This window comes from Haemorhous mexicanus, chromosome 2 (genome assembly GCF_027477595.1).
Source record: "Haemorhous mexicanus isolate bHaeMex1 chromosome 2, bHaeMex1.pri, whole genome shotgun sequence".
Taxonomy (NCBI): domain Eukaryota; kingdom Metazoa; phylum Chordata; class Aves; order Passeriformes; family Fringillidae; genus Haemorhous; species Haemorhous mexicanus.
In genome coordinates, this window is record NC_082342.1 from 48,995,225 (window position 1) to 49,013,995 (window position 18,771).

The 18,771-nt window shown below is 39.0% G+C and overlaps 1 protein-coding gene across 1 annotated transcript in view; it reads right to left on the reverse strand.

The window, feature by feature from the left end:
* The window catches only part of MICU2 (mitochondrial calcium uptake 2), a 133,542-nt gene that overhangs the window by 33,333 nt on the left and 81,438 nt on the right, over window positions 1-18,771 (reverse strand). The window contains exons 3-5 of the mRNA XM_059838727.1: window positions 4,952-4,983; window positions 4,764-4,839; window positions 77-124 (exon numbers count right to left, since the gene is read on the reverse strand). Of these exons, the coding sequence (XP_059694710.1) occupies window positions 77-124; window positions 4,764-4,839; window positions 4,952-4,983 (156 nt within the window). The remainder of the gene's footprint in view (window positions 1-76; window positions 125-4,763; window positions 4,840-4,951; window positions 4,984-18,771) is intronic.

The following is an 18,771-nucleotide window of genomic DNA, read 5'->3' on the forward strand; positions in this document are numbered from 1 at the left end:
ATCAGAAGAAAAGTTCCTGGTAAACTGTTAGTAGCTGAGTATTTGTGCCTATATATTTTAAATATATAATACTTACTCGTAAGAATTGTCAGCAAAAACAGATACTCTGCATAAGAGATCAACCCTGAAAAAAAAATTTAAAAATTACTTGTGGAAAAACCCAAAAACTTACAGCAAAATTTGAGAGATTAAATATTAGAAATATAAAAAAAATTAGTTTGACATTTTATTAAATACCTGTATTAAATTAAGCCAAGTTACTATTTAATAAATTTTTCACTTCTGTTTTTAGTACTGTGAAGGTAAAATTCCCTAACCCCAGACTTATCAATGTTCATGTCTAACCAAGAAAGTAAGGTTTATTTGGTATTAACAAAAGGCCTACACTAAATCTTTGGATTCTCACTGAAAACATTCAATGTTTATATAAAAGGCAAATAAATTAAATGTGCTTTGTCACATTTAGTACCTGGGAGGAGAACTACTCTAACATTACCCTGAAGGATCAAAGTCCTCCATCCTTTGGCAGGCTCGCAAAAGGCGGAGAATAGCTTCCCTCTAATTCTCAAGGGAACATGGCAACACGCAAAGCTGCCAAGCTGCTAGATTGTGCTGATAGTACTGCTGGGCCCTGTGCCAAGAGGAGGCTTCTTAGTTTTTTTTAAAAATAGGAACATGTCCTTTCTACAAGGTGAAAGTATTTTCCCCCCTTTTGAAGGAAAATTCCAGTGTTTTCTTTTGAAATACCGCCTTAAGTGAAAAGCCTGAACAAACACAAAGATGTGATAGCGTCAAAATAGAGTGTGCAAGCTAAAGATAGAGAGTGCAGAATGAGGGTGGCTAAACAACAGAATCTGAACCATCTGCCCTGCAATCATGTTTGGGGAAAAAAATGTAAAGGGCTTTTTTATAAATCACTTTTCAAAATAACTGAGCTACTTTTAACTTGTGAGCTAAACATTGTATAATGCCGAAGCTGCTTAAAATAATGAAGTTCAAACATGCCTATCTGTGCAAAGATAAACAATTTTTGTAATTTATATTTAGTTAATTGATAGATAAGGAACCCACTTAAGCTTCAGTGATAAACAATTAGCTTCTGATAAACTACTATGCAGAAGCAACAGCATTTGAATTTGACCTCAGATAGTGACTTAACACTCCTAAGTACCAGAGCTCAGAAATATTAAATTGCTAAATGCAAGAGTCTGAAAATACGAGAACAAGTCTTAGCTAAAGGGATGTCTAAATCTGATCCTGTTGCCAACACACTCTGGTTCCATATCTCAGCTTTCCTCTCCATCAAAATAGGACTATTTACCCTATTATGCTACATGAATCGTGTAAATCAGCACAGTACTACAACCATACAATACACTGTGAAAATAAAATAATACTTTAATCTCAAAGACATAGTCTTGCTTACAAGTTTTAGCATTTCTGTCATTGCAAGAATGCAAATTATTATCTTCATTGCTGTAAAACTTCGAGTTGTATTCTTAGATGAAGCATCTAGGTTTTCTACAAGTTTGAAATCAAATAAACAGAGAAAGCACTCCTGTCCCATTTTTTTTTTAGCTTATATGCCTAAAACAAGATTAAAAAAGGAAAGAAGGTTAAATAGATGGAGAAAAGAATCAAGCAAATAGCGTGATGAGTAGTGCTCAAGATTCCTAATTTTGTTTTGTGTGTGACACAGCAAAAGAATGTTTAAAGGAAGAATTTGAAGGAAGACAAGGAGATAACTTCTCAGGTCTGTAGAGAAAACACCTCCCAGTCAAGGACTGCAGTGGTGTCAGCACAAAGACCCCTGACTGAAAATGTAACCACCAAGCAATGAAGGATGATGGCATTACCGGGCAGGGAGAAGTGGCACTCTGCCCCTCAGCTGTCTTGAGATTTTCTGCATGGGACAGTCTAAGGAAAATCTGGAAGCTGAAGACAAGTGGTTTATGCTAGGTAAAACAGAACAAGGAGAGCCCAGTGTGGGGATACAAAATAAGAGATGAGACATTCAAAGAAGTTGTGGAAAAAAAGTGTTTATCAAAACTTTTGAAATGATATTAACATGGCAGATTATGGTTGTAAAAGTTTGAGAAAAAAATAAAGTCATAATAATTGAGTTACAAAATACTGAGCCCCTGGAGAGTTTTAGCTTTATAGATAGACAGTGATCATTATACCTTATAAAATTTTGCAGAAAGAAACTGCAAAATTTTTATGGAGATGGTAAGATGTGAAGAAAAGATCTATTTGAAGAAAACACCCTGCTGATTGGCTCAAGGGAGAAGCATCTGAATTGAAAAGGGCTGGAAAGCGAAGCTTTGCGAGAAATGGCAGGAGTTTTCATCATCTTACTGTAATCTAACTGAAAAGTTGCTATAGTGAAATTGGTAAAAAGGTAAATATAATAAAAATAAATAGAAATATTCTGGACTATTCTTTAAAACCTGACTCGATGCTCTAAAGAAAATTCACAGCCTGCCTGATATTTTCTGGAAGACTGATTGCATTAAAATAATTTATCATAAGTTTTTTTAATTTGTGGACTAATTTCCATTAAAAGTTTACTTTAATTTTATTGTCCTAGATGCAGTGAGTGGCCAACTTATCTCATTCATAAAGTAAATGAAATATTTTGGTAATTTTCATTTTTATTCTACAGTAATCATTACAAAGGTACTCAAATTAAAAGATGTAACTCAGTAAATGTAAAAAGCCCAAAATAAAACAACCCACTGAAAATTAAATTCATATCCAAGCAAAATTTAAAAGAGAAAAGCTTCACACACTGTTGAATGACTCAGCATACCTGAGGCCAAGAATGTGAAGTTTGCATTGGCAAAATACTGTCATTTTCTAAAGCTAAAGGAACCTTCCCCAACCCTCCCTAGAAATATCTGTCCTCAAACTTACTAACAAATGCTGACAGTACAATATTCTTATTGCTGAATAAATCATAAGTATACCTACAAAATATAACACAAATTTTAAAACTGCCCACTAGAAGGCAGAATCCCCCAGCATTACATTTTACAAACCAGACTGATGGCAGCTTTCTGTCTCCTTGATATTTAAATAACAATTTGAAGGTAGTTAAAATAACCTCAGCTAAACAGTTGGACAGGGGTAGATTCATTATTCTGGTACTTGTAAAAACATAAATATTTTCATTTTTAAACTGTGATAATAATGCATCTCAAAGCAAAAGCATCAAAGTCACTAAACAGGCATCATGACCAAAAATTGTAAAAACTCTTGAGTGTTGTGGGGACATATGGATGACTGCACTGAATATTTTTACACCATCTCAAACTCCTACCTGGCCTTTGAAGGACAGAGATTCAAAAACACAGTGCTAAGGAAGGGCAGATTTTTGCCAGAATGCAGAAGACACCAACTCTGATTGTATCACTGAGCCCACTTTGTGCCAAGCACCCAGCTGGGAGAGGTGCAATAAGAGGAGGCTGCATTGATCTGCTGTTTTCAGTTTCTCTTTGTGGCTTCCTGGTTTTCCCAGGCAGCACGCTCTGGGGATTTGCAGTGTCCATCACTAGAAAAAGAAAGGCTCTAAAAAAGCAGGTAAAGAGAGAGAATATCCAAAAATTCAAGACTGAGAACACTTTAAGCCAAATCATGGGAAAGCATGTGATGATTGGAAAAGGCAGCGAATGACTGTACAAAATCCAGCCTCTCCTAGGACAGGAAAAAAAAAGTTAATTTGTTCAGAGATGTTTCAGAGCTTTTGGGGTATGCTTTCAGGAGCAGACTGACAAGCAAGGCACCCAGCTGGAGACCTTTGCAGGTCTGCACAAGGATGCAAGAAATGAACTGCAGGCAGAAGAGGCTGTGAGACTGAAGGGTAGCTGAAATGCTGCAGGCTGAGATCGAGGGCTGCTCTCTTGGCACAAGCTTCCAGCCCTGTCTGAGGATCTGCTGTGCATGGAGAGAGCATGGCTCATGCCTGCCAAGGAACTGCAGCAGTGCAACAGCAGCTTTATTTTCCAGAAACATCCACAGGATAAGGGATACAGGCTGAACTGTATGATACAGAAAGTTTGTGAATAGGCGCTGTCAGTCTTTCTCATTAGTTTGGGAATTTTGGTCTTTTGTTACTGTGAAATGGCTAATTGCTCATCTATTTGGTTTTCTTGATCCTTTTGTTTGTTTTCTCTCTTCAATTAATTTATGTTAATGAGATGTTTATTTGGTGTTCTTTAATCCCCTGTTGTTACACTAACAATATCCCCACTCTTAGTTTTCTCTTTATGTAGTCCAATATAAAGTGGAAATGCTGGGTGAAAAGAAAACAAAGCACATCAACACTGTGAAGGGTCACAGAGTTCCCTAAGAGGGAGAAATAAGTTCAACTGCTCTTGGAATCAGGGATACCAACTTAATGCAACTAGGTACAAGTTTTATTTTTATTTGTAGTTTCCATGCATTTAAGTTATATAGAGGAACAGTCAGGTTATTAACAAAAAGTCTTAAAAGTCCTTTTTGTGTTCAAGTCATCCCTTTAACCCTTTCCTCTTCCAAGCAGGCTTTTCAGTTTCTTTCATGGCTCCTCCTGCACCTAAGAGGGCTTTCAATTCCCAGCCTCTTTACTCTTGTATAACTGAGAGATTTTCCAAGGAGGCAGCTACTGGCTAGATGAGGATGAAACAAAATCCATGAACACCTCTTTAAAAATACATTCAACTCATACCATATAGTGAGATAAAAAGCAAGATATATTTTTCAGTATCAAAAGTGCTCATTACCTTTATCACCAAGCTCTCTAAAAAAGGTTGGTCCTGGTTTAGCTTTGGCAACATACAGCAGTGCAGCATCTACCTCCTTTAAAGACACAAACAAGAAAATATAAAGCCAGTTTTGAAAGAGAGTTAATCACTTCAGTAACAGAAAGAATGCAAGTTCTTTTGAAGAAGGAAAGGAACATTTTGCTTACCTTTTTTGTCAGTTTCTTGGCTGAGGCTTTGCCTATAATAAAAAAAAAAATCATCATCATTCAATAACAAACTGACTTTGAACTTTGATCAGGTTCTGTGGCATTTCTTCAGATTTTTATGGGAAAATGCTAAGTAATATGAAACAGAATATTTTGTAACAGACAGTTTGTTTCTAATTCCCATAATGATCATGAAAGGACAAGATTTAAAAATAATATGAGCAGTCTGTTCAAATGTTCTCTCAGCCTAGATTAAAGCACAGCCCACTTTCATGTTGATGACCAACTTACTAGTATGACTTCGCATACTGTGAGCTACAAATGTCGCAGAGATTCCAAAGCAAGACAGCAAGCAACAGCTGTAGTATTTACAAAGGGATTTCCATGAACATATGATAGTCCTTAAAGTGCAGGTTTAGTATGTGAAAGCTAAGAAATACTCAAAAAAATTTAAAATGTTGATGCTTCTATCAAGCAGAAGTAAATTGAACAATTCTGCTTTTTGAAAGAGCATTAGACAAAAATCATGCAAACTGCTACATGTTTCTTAGCAGGTTCAAGTGTATACACTCAAATAGGGGAGCCACTGGCAGTATAAGCTATGCTCTCGCGTAAATCACGTTTGAAGAGCTGCAATGTATCTGTAGGTATGTATGTAGCTGCAATGTATCGAGAGCAGAACACTCCAGCTGGTGAGGCAGGTATCACAGAAACACTATGGCCAGGGACCAGCAGGAGCTCTGCATGTCCCTTCTCAGTCTATCTCTGCAGCACCTCTCATACAATTCTCCAAATCCTGTTGTCCTTCACTCTTACCTCTCTCAGCCCATCACGCTCTTCCTTCATCACCATTTCCTCTGGATTCCAGCCAGCATTCCCTCCTATTTATTCACACTGAGTAAGCACAAACTGAGCCACTTGGATGTGCTCTGTGGTCTGGGGCCCCAGTGTGCAGCAGCCTGCTTTGCTCCACGCTCAGTCTCCAAGGCTACTTTGCTGCTTCACAGGCATTTTGCATCCAAAGGCTCACCAGTGCAGCACCACTATCTGGAAATGGGCATGATGGAGGCAGCCTGGTGGGCAGCTGTCAACAAACATCTACCAAACATTTTCACAGGCCCATAATTTGGCCAGATGGAGGTTCTTTGTCAGTAAAATAGTGAATTTCCACAGCACTGGCAAATGGCACACCCAGCTGCAAGGGGTCTCCACCGGCAACTTTTGGCTTGGAACATCTCAACCAGCAATAGCTCATTTTTGAGCACAAGCAAACCAGTACCCTGGCCTCTGCTCCCTCAACTAGCAGTAACAGTTTTGCTGATAAATTCCTCTCCTCCCATCCCCTCCCCCAAATCAGCCTAAGGCAGACACCTGGCACATAACATTTCAACACAAATGTTTAAGTTTGACAAAAGTTATAAGCAACTAAAATTAGGGTTTTAATACTGGAGTGTTGAGTGACCCCAGCAGCAGGTGTTGCCAGTACCACCTGTTACTGTGGATGAATACATTTTTGTGCAATGCCTATACATACATTTTCACTCATATACACACACATATATAAAGCTCCATCAGTAGAGCTTACCTTTTAAGTAAAACAACGCATGAAATCCTCTACTTTGCTTCATTTGAGACAAAAGAAGTCAGACTAATAACACACTGGGAGAAGCAGCAACAATAGCTACATCCAGTAAGGCTGAGCAGGGTGGTGTAACACCACAGTTACATCTAACACCAGTCCTGCTGCAGAGCATTTTCATGAATGGCTGTTAAGCACATTAAGTGATTTAGATCTCAGCTTTGAAATGTCACTGCTTCAGTACAGCACGTTTCAATGTGAAACTGAACTTAAGCTGTTTCTTTGGCCCTGGCAGACCCACCTAGAGAGTAGCCTTATGGAAGGGAATGAGTCAGGCTGTAGGTCTGCAAAAAGGAGTATCTGAAAGAAAAAAGGGAAAATCACCCTGCAATGTTTTTCACTGTACATGCTCCTTGTATTCGCTGTCTGCACTAAAGCCAGCCATATACCCTTATTTGTTTAACAGCAACTCCATTCCTTTAATTCTCCTGGTGATCCCAAGAACACCACATCTGGATCAGCACCTGCTAGCACAGCACTGCACTGGGGAGTAGCCTTTTGCCAGCATCCAGGAGGATGATGAAGGAAGAACTCTGTGAGCTGTAACAGCAAAGGCATGGATTAGTGATGCAAGGTAGGAGAAAGCGCTGGAGCTACAGCTGAGACAATAGTTTGTGAGGCTGTACGCTTGATTGAGTGTTTCTGTGTTTCTCTTCTTTGTGTTGCATTCAGTACAACAACAATGAAACTCCTCAGCTACATTGTTTTGGGGAACAACATATCCTCACCAGATCTTGATAAAAATTAAGAAAGGGAAGGGAAGCCTGTTCAGACGTACAGACTCTTCACCAGCCAGCACTTACGAGCTCTAGGCAACTGCCTAGAGCTCACAGAAATGGCTGGGGCAGCCATCAACATCTGCCCTCCTGCATCCAGCAACAGCCACCCTCTGGAGGACATTTAAGATGCTGACATGTTGACTGAGCTCTTTCAGAGGTGAAAAGACAATAACAGCAATGATACAGAGATGCTACCCTTGTATGGGAGAAAGGACTGGTAGAGCAAAAGAAGTCTTTGCTGAATGGCAGAAGAGGGAGAGAAGAGCCATAATCACCCCAGGACGTGGTGAGAGGCAGCACCAGGTGGGTGAGAATCAGTCCTTACAGCAACTGGATGAGAGGCAGCTGCTACAGTAAGACAGGAGAGAAGGCAGGAGGGAAAGGGACAGATTGAGAGAGAAACAAAGAGATTTCTACTTTTCAAAGCAGTAAACACAGCAAAGTAATAAATATGGAGTCTTTTAATGGTGCTCTTCTCACATGGGCAGATGTCAGCAAGCATGTGTACTGGAGGGTAGGAATCTTTTGGAAAAAACACCCTGACACTAGGGACAGTAGTGTTATCTTTCATACTGGGATTTGTGTAAGATATTAGAATACAATCTTACAAAAATATAATAATTTAAACTGTAGAATGAGTTTCCTCCAATAAGTATTTTACTGTTTTCTAAGAATTACATCCAGTTATATTTTATTGGTACTGCCACCATATAACATAATGTGTGACGACTCAAATCTCTGTTTTCACTAGGAAACATACTTCTTGAATGTTAATTTAGCTCTTGGTGCTTATTTTCTCAATTTATTTACTTCTTAACAGTGAGAACCCTCCAAATATCAACAAGGAAAGCTCTATTAATATCAAATGTACAGCTCTGAGGAATAAGGTCTTTTAAGACATTGTCTAAAATAATTAGGAGAATGTTAACTCTTGCTGCAGAAGATGCACTGCAAAGGTTTGAACAGTTTTCTTACACAGCTTGTACATTGAAGAAATAAAGTGCCTCCTTCTTCCTATGAATTAAATATTGGTGCTATCATACCTCACACATGACTACAAATACATCAGGATCTAAGTATCTCTCTGAGGACCACAGGCAATAGATATAATTATTAGGGACTATTTAATCTAAAAAGTAAAAGATCCGCATGATTCAATTTTCTTTAGTTTTATTCTTTTACTTTGATAGATTCTTACTAATTTAAAAATTAATGACATAGTACCAAACTTGTTTGTAGCAGTTAGAGTCTTACTTCGATATGAAAAAAAGAAACTTGGAATTTTTTATTGTTTTGAACTTGATTAAATGAGAACAACTTTTTTTTCCCTACAGAGCTGCCAAAAGTATGCTGGAATGCTGGTTTAAAGGACAGTGAGTATTTTCAAGGGTCTCTACATATTTTACAGATGCAATCATCTAATTTTTGCCACCTACAGCATAGTCATGAAACAACGAGGTACAGAGGCATTTTTCATGGACAAAAAGGGATTTTAGCTTTTTTAGTTGTATGAATACCAAGTCTGCTTATAAATACACAAATTCTGTGCTGTTAGCCAAGAAAGTTAGTTGACAACTCTAATTAAGAAAACACTGCCAAGAGCAGCTCCACCAGTCTTCATTTGCCCTCAGCAAACCTGGGTATTTTGTCACTTACATTTCTTACAACAGAAGTATTTCCATCATCTATCGGTATTTTACACTAAGATGTAGAATGGACCTGACATCAGTGTTAGGATTACTGTCAGGAAAGGGCTGAATTAAACAAGGCTGGACTTGCACACACAGTAACACCTTTTTAGACCTGTAGAGCTAAGGACCGGCTTAGATCTGACAAAAGATGTTTAGATTCAAAGAATGAGCAAAATCACAAATATCAACAACTCTAACAACAATAATCAAAGGACAAAGTACAACTAGTTACTACTGTTTGCAAGAAAACATGATTTTACATGCCTGTAACATTGCCTTATTTTTGTAATATGGAAATTTAATTTAAATTTTGAATCAATCTTTCTCCACAGCCTGAAATTCAAATGTGAACAGTATAAAATAGGTATCCTTTCCTAGAAGAACAAACACCTGTCCTTTTCATCAGTAAAGTCACTAAGATGGTTTGACCCAAATCTCTTTTTAGCTCCACTTCAAAGAGACAAAATTACAAAAATAAAAGAAAAACTGACCTTCCAGCTTTTTAATTTTGGAAAGTATTCATTGCTATCTTTGCTGAATATTGGCCTTACAGGTTCAAGGTCATACTGAGCTACTATAAAAGCATTTGCTTTTTTATGAAAAATTAGGATGAGAATAGCATTAAGCACATTCACATTTGAAACAAACTCTCATTCTCCAAAATGATGAATGAAACAAACCTTTTAAACGGGATGGGTTTTCAGCACAGTCCTAATTTGGCATTTAAAAAACCACAGCCACTGTATGCAGCTTATGCTGTGGCCTTTACAGCAGAGCCCACCCTGCAGCCTTGCCCGCCATGGGAATGAGGATTTGCATTTTTTCCTTTTAACTGGCTGCCACCTTTCACGCAAGCTGAACTCTGAGAATCCTGCACCAGAGAGCTGGGTTAGATAAGAGTTGTGTATGTTGATTTCCTTGGGGAGATGATGTTAAAATTTCTGTTTAAATTAGCCCGAAATAGAAGATCTTTGACATTCAATAGCTTGTATTTCATTCTCAGCTCTCTTAGATAATTTTAATGATATTGGACAAGTATGTTATATTAACAAAGTATGCCTTTTTTAACCTACCTTATTTTTATTCTCATTCTTTAAAGCTCTTCTATACATTTAAAAAGTACTTACTGCTAATGAAACCAATAAAGTACAAAAATTCAAGCTAGTAATTATTCCTTTGGGGCTTCCTTTTGAAATATTGGTGATATTGGAGATAAATGAAGGATAGCAAAAAAAACTTTAGGCTTTTTGAGAGCATGACAAACCAAGTGGTCAGATTGCTATGCTAGCTCCTGGCAAACCAATATCTGAATAATAAATGAGCCTGCAATTTAAATGAATTAAGAATCTACTTCAGCTAGAAAGCTTTTACTGAACTACTGCATTGCTCCATTGAAAGATAATTGATAAAAGTCATTTCAATCACATGAATTAGTAAATTGAACCACCTGAATTGAATTCAAGTATGCCCAGTGGAAAAGGCAATTTGCAATAATAGAAGCTTCTGCTATGCTTTACAAAACAAGCTTTGCATCTGTCCTTCTTTATTTAAAGCAATTGTTCCTCTGAGGAAACAAGAAATACAGAGCGCTGGGATGGGGCCAGCACTGGCAAATCTCCATTTCAGAAGAGCAGTTGCATCAGAGCAAGTCAATACCAGGAGGTTTCTCAGTGAGTCAGGCAGCCCGGGGTAAAAAGGGTGGGATGCTGATGAAGGGAGGAAACATCAAAGGATGACACAGTCTTTTAGGAAACTGAAACAGACAAAAGAATTAAGATAAGCAAGTTTTCAAAACCTCTTAAAGAGACCAAGTCTCTTTAAGAGACCAATGGCACCAAGAGACCAATGGCACCAAGAGACCAAAGGCACCAAGTCACCAGGAGCTCCAAAATAACCAGAGACACCAGGGTAAAAGCAGATGCTGTGGTGCCTACTACAGAGCTTGCAAACAGCTCAATCCTCACTGGAACTGTAGCAGGAGCCTGTGGGAATGGCAAGGAGAGCAGAGGAACACGTTCTCCTTAGATATTATCCAGGGAAAGTGACATACTCCCAGATCCACTCTCTTTCTAATAATGTATCTGAGCTGCAGGTAAGGAAAAGATGAAAATATGTTCAAACTTCCAAGCTTACCACAAGGACATGCAGGATACAGAAAGTCACTTCTCCCAAACAACTGGAGCAGTCTCGCTGGCCTGTAAGGGCAGCTCTGCAAAGGGAGCACGTGAAGCGAGCTAAGACTTCAGTGAAACACACAAGCAGCAAGAAGCCAAGCAGGGAGCACAACTGCAGCTGAGCATTTCCCCAGCAGGAGAGGCTGCCAGTCCTCTGGGCAGGCAGAGCTCAGCACTGGAGAGGGCATCTGGAAAAAAAATCTGTCATGTGAAATCCAAGTTCTCAAACTCCCAAATAAGCACCTCATGCTTGGTTCCTCTGGCTTCATTTAGATGTCTAAAAATTAAGTGCCTAAATCTGAGTTAGTGATCACTGTGGTGCTTTGCTCTAACTATGATGGTGTGAGGACATACCCAGAAAAAGATTTATAATTAACTCTGAAATCTGCTGCTCCTATTTCAGATCTGAGGAAGAGCTCATATGGCCAAAAGCTTGTAGAATTTTTCCAACTTAGAGCAACTGGTCTAATAAAAGATATTATCTCTTTCTGCAAACTTATCCTGACTAATGACCTTAGGCTGCCTTTATAGTCAAGGGAGAGAAACAGACAGAGAAAGGACAATTTATTCCAGGTTGAGACAGGTGTCCAATCCAGGTCTTGCACTAATCTGTTTCCTTCTTTTAAAGAAACGCTACCATTACTTCCTCTGACCTGACATTCAGCTTTTAAATATGTGAGTTGAGCAGGTGAGTCCTTCTGCATGCAACCAGATTATTCACACTGTGACTGCTTTCTGTATTTGTTACATCTGTAATCTGTTTTTTCCAACATCCTATCTAGCAGCCCAGTGTTAGCAGTGCTAAGGGCATGTATTCTCTGTTTTAATAAGAACTTAATCAGATGCAAGGACAAAGTTTACTACAGTTCAAGAGATGGAATGGCTGCATAATTGCAGCAATAAAGTCTTATAAAGGACAACTAAGATTAACTGGAAGGAGCTGTATCCATAATACATATTTCTGAGACCAGAAGGGTGGAGAACAATTCCTGCAACTTACAGAGAACCCAACGCATTTCAGACTTTTGGGATTGATGGCATTTCCTGACTCTGCACAAAATCATAGTCCTTCCCACAAAGAGAAGCAGAGCCACAACCCCCAAAAATTCCTGTTACAAAGTTTAAGATTGCAGTCAGTCTTATCTAGCAAAGAGAACAGTATAAGCTAGACTACACCTTCAAGAAGACTCAATTAAGGAACTTTGATCCAACTCTGAAATAAAGAAGGTATAATTTGTGAATCACCACTCTCCTTAAGTCATCATCTCTTATTGCTAACAACACCTACTTTTAAATACTACAGTGTCAGAGCACATTCTAGATTAGGGTACTAACATCAGACGAAGGTAAACTATTATGACAGCCTCCTAGCACCAGGGGTCTTGTTCTGTTCCTCTCCTAGGGAGTGTTAGAAGTCATGACCCCTGGCCTAAGGGTTCCACAATCCACTTTATGGCTAGAGAAGATTATTATAGAAGAACAAATAAAGAGAGGTAGGGACAACAACAGTGAAATGACACAGTTAAAAATCTGACTGCATACACAACCTGAGCAAATTGCATCTTAATTATAAGCAGAGATTAATTTGGATTCAGAATGAAAATGTGTGCAAATCATCCCAAAATCAAAATGAAGGAAGGAAAGGTCAACATCTTAACAAATCCAGAAACTGATTCTTATCTCACTATGCAAAACTTGATTTAAGGTTTTGTGCTCAATATAAAGGCCCCATTAGCACAGTAGCAACCACTCCTTTTGTTCCATTCAGCTACTTCCTTTTCAATATGTATTCTGAACATCTTCCCTGTCCTGAGGAACTGTTACTTTTCACATGCACCTTACAAAATGCAAACTCCTCCACCCCACAACCAGTTAAAGACTAAGCACAAGAATATTAAAGATTGCTTATTACAAATTGGGTTCTCTTGCTGGCAAACAACTGAGGTGCCACGTGGAAAATTCATCTGTTGTGTGAGAATGTATCATTAGGATAAAGCTACCTTACTAACCCTGGAATAAGAAAAAAGAGGACATGTCAGAGAGGACCATCTTCTCCACTTTTTTTGCTCTGATGCAATTTATCCCCTAAGCACGAACTGCAAATCATTTCAAACTGTGTCAAATTATATGAAGTAACTGTATGGTTTATTACTCTTTGACATGTACTGAATACTCCAACATGAAAGAATTACAGACAACAATGCCAGAAATAACCATGTGGGTCAGCCACTTTGTCCTGTTGCTCCCAACAGACTTGGGCTCATGCATTATCTCACCAGTTTAGGTGCACACAAATGCATGTTCACACATTTGAAAGTTAGTACAAATACTATAAAATTATAAATACTATAAAATAACTAAAAATTAGTTTGGAAAATGGCCTCAAGTTGCACAAGGGGAGGTTTAGACTGAAAACGCTTTTTAATGAAAGGGATTGGAACAGGCTGGCCAGGGAAGTTGTGGAGGCACCATACCTGGAGGCACTTAAAAGATATGTGAATGTGTTGCTTAGGGACACATTATGGTTTAGTGGTGGACTCCGCAGGGTTAGGTTAATGGTTGGATCTGATGATTTTAAAAATCCTTTTTAACCTCTAACAATGATTCCATGATTTGGCTTGAAAAGACAATGGAATCACTAAGGTTGGTAAAGACCTCTAAGATCATTGAGTCTGGCCATTAATGCAGCACTGCCAGGTCCACCAGTAAACTGTGTCCCCAAGTGCCACATCCACAAGTCTTCTGGTCACTTTTGGGGATGGTGATTTTACTGCTTTTCTGGGCAGCCTGTTCCAATGTCTGACCACCCATTAGCTGAAGAATTTTTCCCTAGTACCCAGCCTAAACCTTCCTTGGTGCAACTTGAGGCCATTTCCTCTTGTCCTGTCACTTTTTGCCTGGCAGAAGAGGCTGACCCCCACCTGGCTGCACGCTCCTTTCAGGCAGGTGCAGAGAGTGATGAGGTCCCCCTGAGCCTCCTTGTCTCCAGGCTGAACACCCCCAGCTCCCTCAGCTGCTCCTCACAGGACTTGTGCTCCAGACCCTTCCCCAGCTCCGTTGCCCTTCCCTGGACACGCTCCAGCCCCTCAATGTCTCTCTTGCAGTGAGGGGCCCAGAACTGAGCACAGGATTGGAGCTGTGGCCTCAGCAGTGCTGAGCACAGGGGGACGGTCACTGCCCTGCTCCTGCTGGCCACACCCTGGCTGATCCAGGCCAGGATGCCATCGGCCTGCTGGGCCACCTGGGCACACCCTGGATCATGTTCAGCTGCTGCTGACCAGCACCCCCAGGTCCTTTTCCAGCCACTGCCCCCAGCCTGCAGCACTGCCCGGGGTTGTTGTGACCCCAGTGCAGGACCTGGCACTTGGCCTTGTTCAACATCATGAAATTGGCCCTGGCCCTTTGATCCAGCCTGTCCAGAGCCCTCTGCAGAGCCTTCCTGCCCTCTAGCAAATCAACACTCCTGCCCAACTTGGTGTCCTCAGCAAACTGACTGAGAGTGCACTTGATCCCCTCATCCAGATCACCAATAAAGATATTAAACAGGGCTGGCCCAAATACTGATCCCTGGGGAACACCACTTTGTGACCAGCCCCCAGCTGGATGTAACTCCATTCAGCACCGTTCTCTGGCCTTGGCCATCCAGACAGTTTTTTACCCAGTGAATAGAGCACATACCCAAGCTATGAGCAACCAGCTTCTGAAGGAGAATGCTGAGGGAAACAGTGTCAAAGGCTTTTTCAAAATCTAGGTAGACAACATCCATAGCCTTTCCCACATTCACTGGGCAGATCAAAAATTGGTGAAATGAATTCAACTCCTTTGTTTGTGAAATAGTTTGCTTCTTAAACTTATTCATCCAAGCACAAACTTTAGGATGCTGTTGATATTGCTTATTCCTAGTGGAACAGAAAGGAAAGAATCTAATTATTTACTAATGAAGTAATTTTAAATTTTAAAATTAAAACTGGAAATATTAGGTGAAAAAAATTGTATTTATTAATGGTTTCAGCATGAAAAATGCAATGGTTACTGTAATTCTCTTCAGATATAGGACATTTATCGTGCTTGTGTCCAAGCAGTAAATAGCTGACATATCAGTACATCTAGGCAATTTAAATTACTGCAGTGGGTAAGCAACCAGGAGCATTGACATTTCACATAAATTGCATGGGTTCTCAAGAGTGCTGTAAATATAAATAGTACTTAGATCCAGTTTATGTAGAAGCTTACTTTTTTTTTTACTGGTTTTCCTGTTTCACCCTATCACATATCAAAATTATTTACACCATCATTAATGCTTTCTCTTTTGTTATGTTTTGTATTTTTAAAAAAAGATTTACTTCTACTACAGCAACATGCAGTAAAAGGTCTTAGAAATATTGCCAAAAATACTCAAAGGGGTGACAGCTGATTAGAAAAGTATAATGGAATTTTCCTAGGAATTTCAGTTTGGGAAACTGTCATTCATCATATTATATCACTCCCTAGTCAGACCTTTAGAAGAAAAAAACCAAAAAACCAGAGAGAAAGAGGTAGCTGATGTTTTTCTATACTGCTATTGCAAAATCTGGAAATCTCAACAGCAGGATGTCTGATTTCTATTGCTGCACTATTCTAATGATGGTGGTTATCATAATTCATTCTCCTAATGCCTTGTCCTTCCATCAAATCTCTAGAAATTCAGGCCTTCAGGGCTGCCTTACATCCCCTCCACAGCGCAAACACATCCTTTTGAACATCTTATTGTTCTTATTTCCTTCCCAGTGGTAGCATTCTAGGGAATTTATTACACATAGCACCTTTTTGGTGACTGTGAAAGATGGTCTCAGGAGTTTCTGAGAAGCTTGTGGGAAACCCCATGAAGTGGAGTTCCCTCACAGTTAAGGGAAATTACCTCACTCACAGAATTGCTGAAGTTGGAAGGGAGCTCTGGAGGTTCTTGCAGTAACTGGAATGTCCTTATCTTCTCACAATGACAAGAGGAAAAAGCTCAAAGCAAGGTCAGTCAGGATCTGTTGCCCAAGACCATGTTCAATTTGGTCTAACATATGCTTGCAGACATTTGTTTCTAAAAGGGTTATGAATACAAGACATCTCTCTAATTTAATACAGTCACCTGACCAATCCTTCCAAAAAGAAAATATCAATTTATGTGCTTTTGTAACATACATTAACACCAAAAACATGCAATAGTTGGTAGGTTTCATAGACAGTTTTTGGCTTTGGCCCCCTTGCCTATGCTAAGGGCAACAACATTCTCATGCAGTGAAGGCTGTAGCCTGGCTTCAATTCCCACTGACAACCTACAATATAGCATTTTTGCCTTATTAGTTGAGGCATGAGAGTAGAAAGCACTGGATTTACCAGTGAATTGGGGCATTTTACTGAAAGGAAACAATTCTATATTGGTAATTTCATTAATGTGAAATGTGTGTTTAAGCTCAAGGCCCAGGACATTTAGTCTTACTGTCCAGAGCACAATAAACACCTAAAATCCAAACCCTTATTATGCTTCTCTTCCAGAACAAAAGCCCCATTCATGAACATGCGATTTACAGTGACTAGCTGTCCGAGGGCGTTGTTTTTGAGTTCAGAGAACAATTACTTTGTAAATTATAACCAATACAGATTCTATTTAGGAATGAAAGGATTAAGTGAACACCCACTAGATGGTGTTCAATTACTGCATGGGGTGACTGGGCTAGTTACACCTCCTATTCACCTTTGCAGCAGACTTTTCTTGAAGAAACAACAAATACATTTGTATTAGAGGATAAAAAGGGGATGAAATAATTCTCTTAACTGGAAATGTGGAAAGGCTTTAGTAAATTATTCACCATCTGTGTTGAATGTCAGTAAGAGGAATTTCTAAAAGATATGACAAATATAAGCAAAAGAAAGCACACAAGGTTGTTTTGGGTCCACTTGCTACTAGTCAACAGTTTTATATCAAAAACCTTGTCTTTTTGCAACTGATGATATTATCTGTTTGTTCTCCACCTTCCCAAATTCTGCTGACATCATCTATTGAAAGACAAGGGTTCATAAACACTCACCAAACAAACATATCAATTTTGCAATTAGTTTCATTAAAAGGATATACTGAATTACTGGATATTGGCCTACTCTAGAAGAACCTAATGCATCACCTTCTTTTTCAACAGAAGCTGAATAATTGCAACTAATACCCATTAATGTTAGTGAATCAGCTTAAGAAAGAAGAGGAAAAAAAAAGAAAATAATAAAACTGCTATTTTAAGGGAAGAGACTTCTGGCATAGGTGCAGTATTGTAGCACTTCAGATGTTTTAGATTCCTGGGGATGACAAGGATGATAATGATAAAGGGAATTGCTATTCAGAGCTGAATTAAGATAATACTGCCATTGCAGAATTTCCAGAAGGAACCTTTTCTTTTATAAGGCTCTGAAGTGCAACCTTACATGAAAATTTTAGGAAGGCCATTTTAGTGCAGATGACATCCCAGTGATGACATTACTTTTTCCAACTGCCATTGTGGAAAGGTAAGGACATTCTAATAACCATGTTCAGGAATTTTCATACAGAAGACACTGTCTACTGCTTTGAGCATTTACTGATCCTCCACAGACCTACTTCACTATTTCCATAGCTCTCCAGGTTCAAGCATTATTGCAATCTCTCCTTCTTTTTCTCTCCTTCTTTCTTCTGTTGTTTAATTGGAGTTCCTTTCAGTGGCTGACTTGCTCTCCTTCAGTTGATGGTCCACATCATTCTCACCTTTATCTTTAAATTAGCCTGGAGTTTCTTTCCACTTCTAAGATTAGCTCATTCTGTTATTAGCACACAGAAAATCTCCAAGCAAACCAGTAACAGCCCCTGCTGAGTCTGACTTGTTTATACACCATTAACATCTGCCACATAGCAATTAACAGATGTTTGGAAAGCTTTCCTACAGCAGGGGCTCCAAGGGTATGTAAATGATAACAGAATGCTCCTGGTTTTTAAGCTATGGAAGCTTTAAGCTATTTTTGCCGTGCAAAAAGCTCAGTGAAGAGATTTTGTTAGGTTTTAGAAGTTTATCAGAATAGCAGAGTGAAGACAGTTACATAAAACTAATTTGAAACATTGCCTTTATCCAGTAGACAAGGTGGTAATGGAAAGAGGAGCAGGATCATGAAAAGTCTGAGAACTCCCCTAAGACTGGAAAGAACTAAAGTTAAGAGAAATCATAGAAGAGCTTAAAACCAGATGTTAATAATACCTTATTACACTGGTCAAAACAGTTTGGTAAATGTGCAACTCAGGAAAAAATTAATACTGCTAATGGTATGTTTAAAAATTATTGACGATGTTCATCAGCCTTCTATAGCAGTAGAAACAAAAAGTCTTGTGCACCAACTAGAGTACCTCCTCTACACTAAAGAATGAACCTTGCAGACTGAATAAGAGAAGAAAGATAAGCCACCACTTGACCCTTTGACTTCAAACTCCTCACACAATAAAGAAAAAAAATCTTTCCAAAATAAAAAAACATCTAGACAAACAAGATCATGA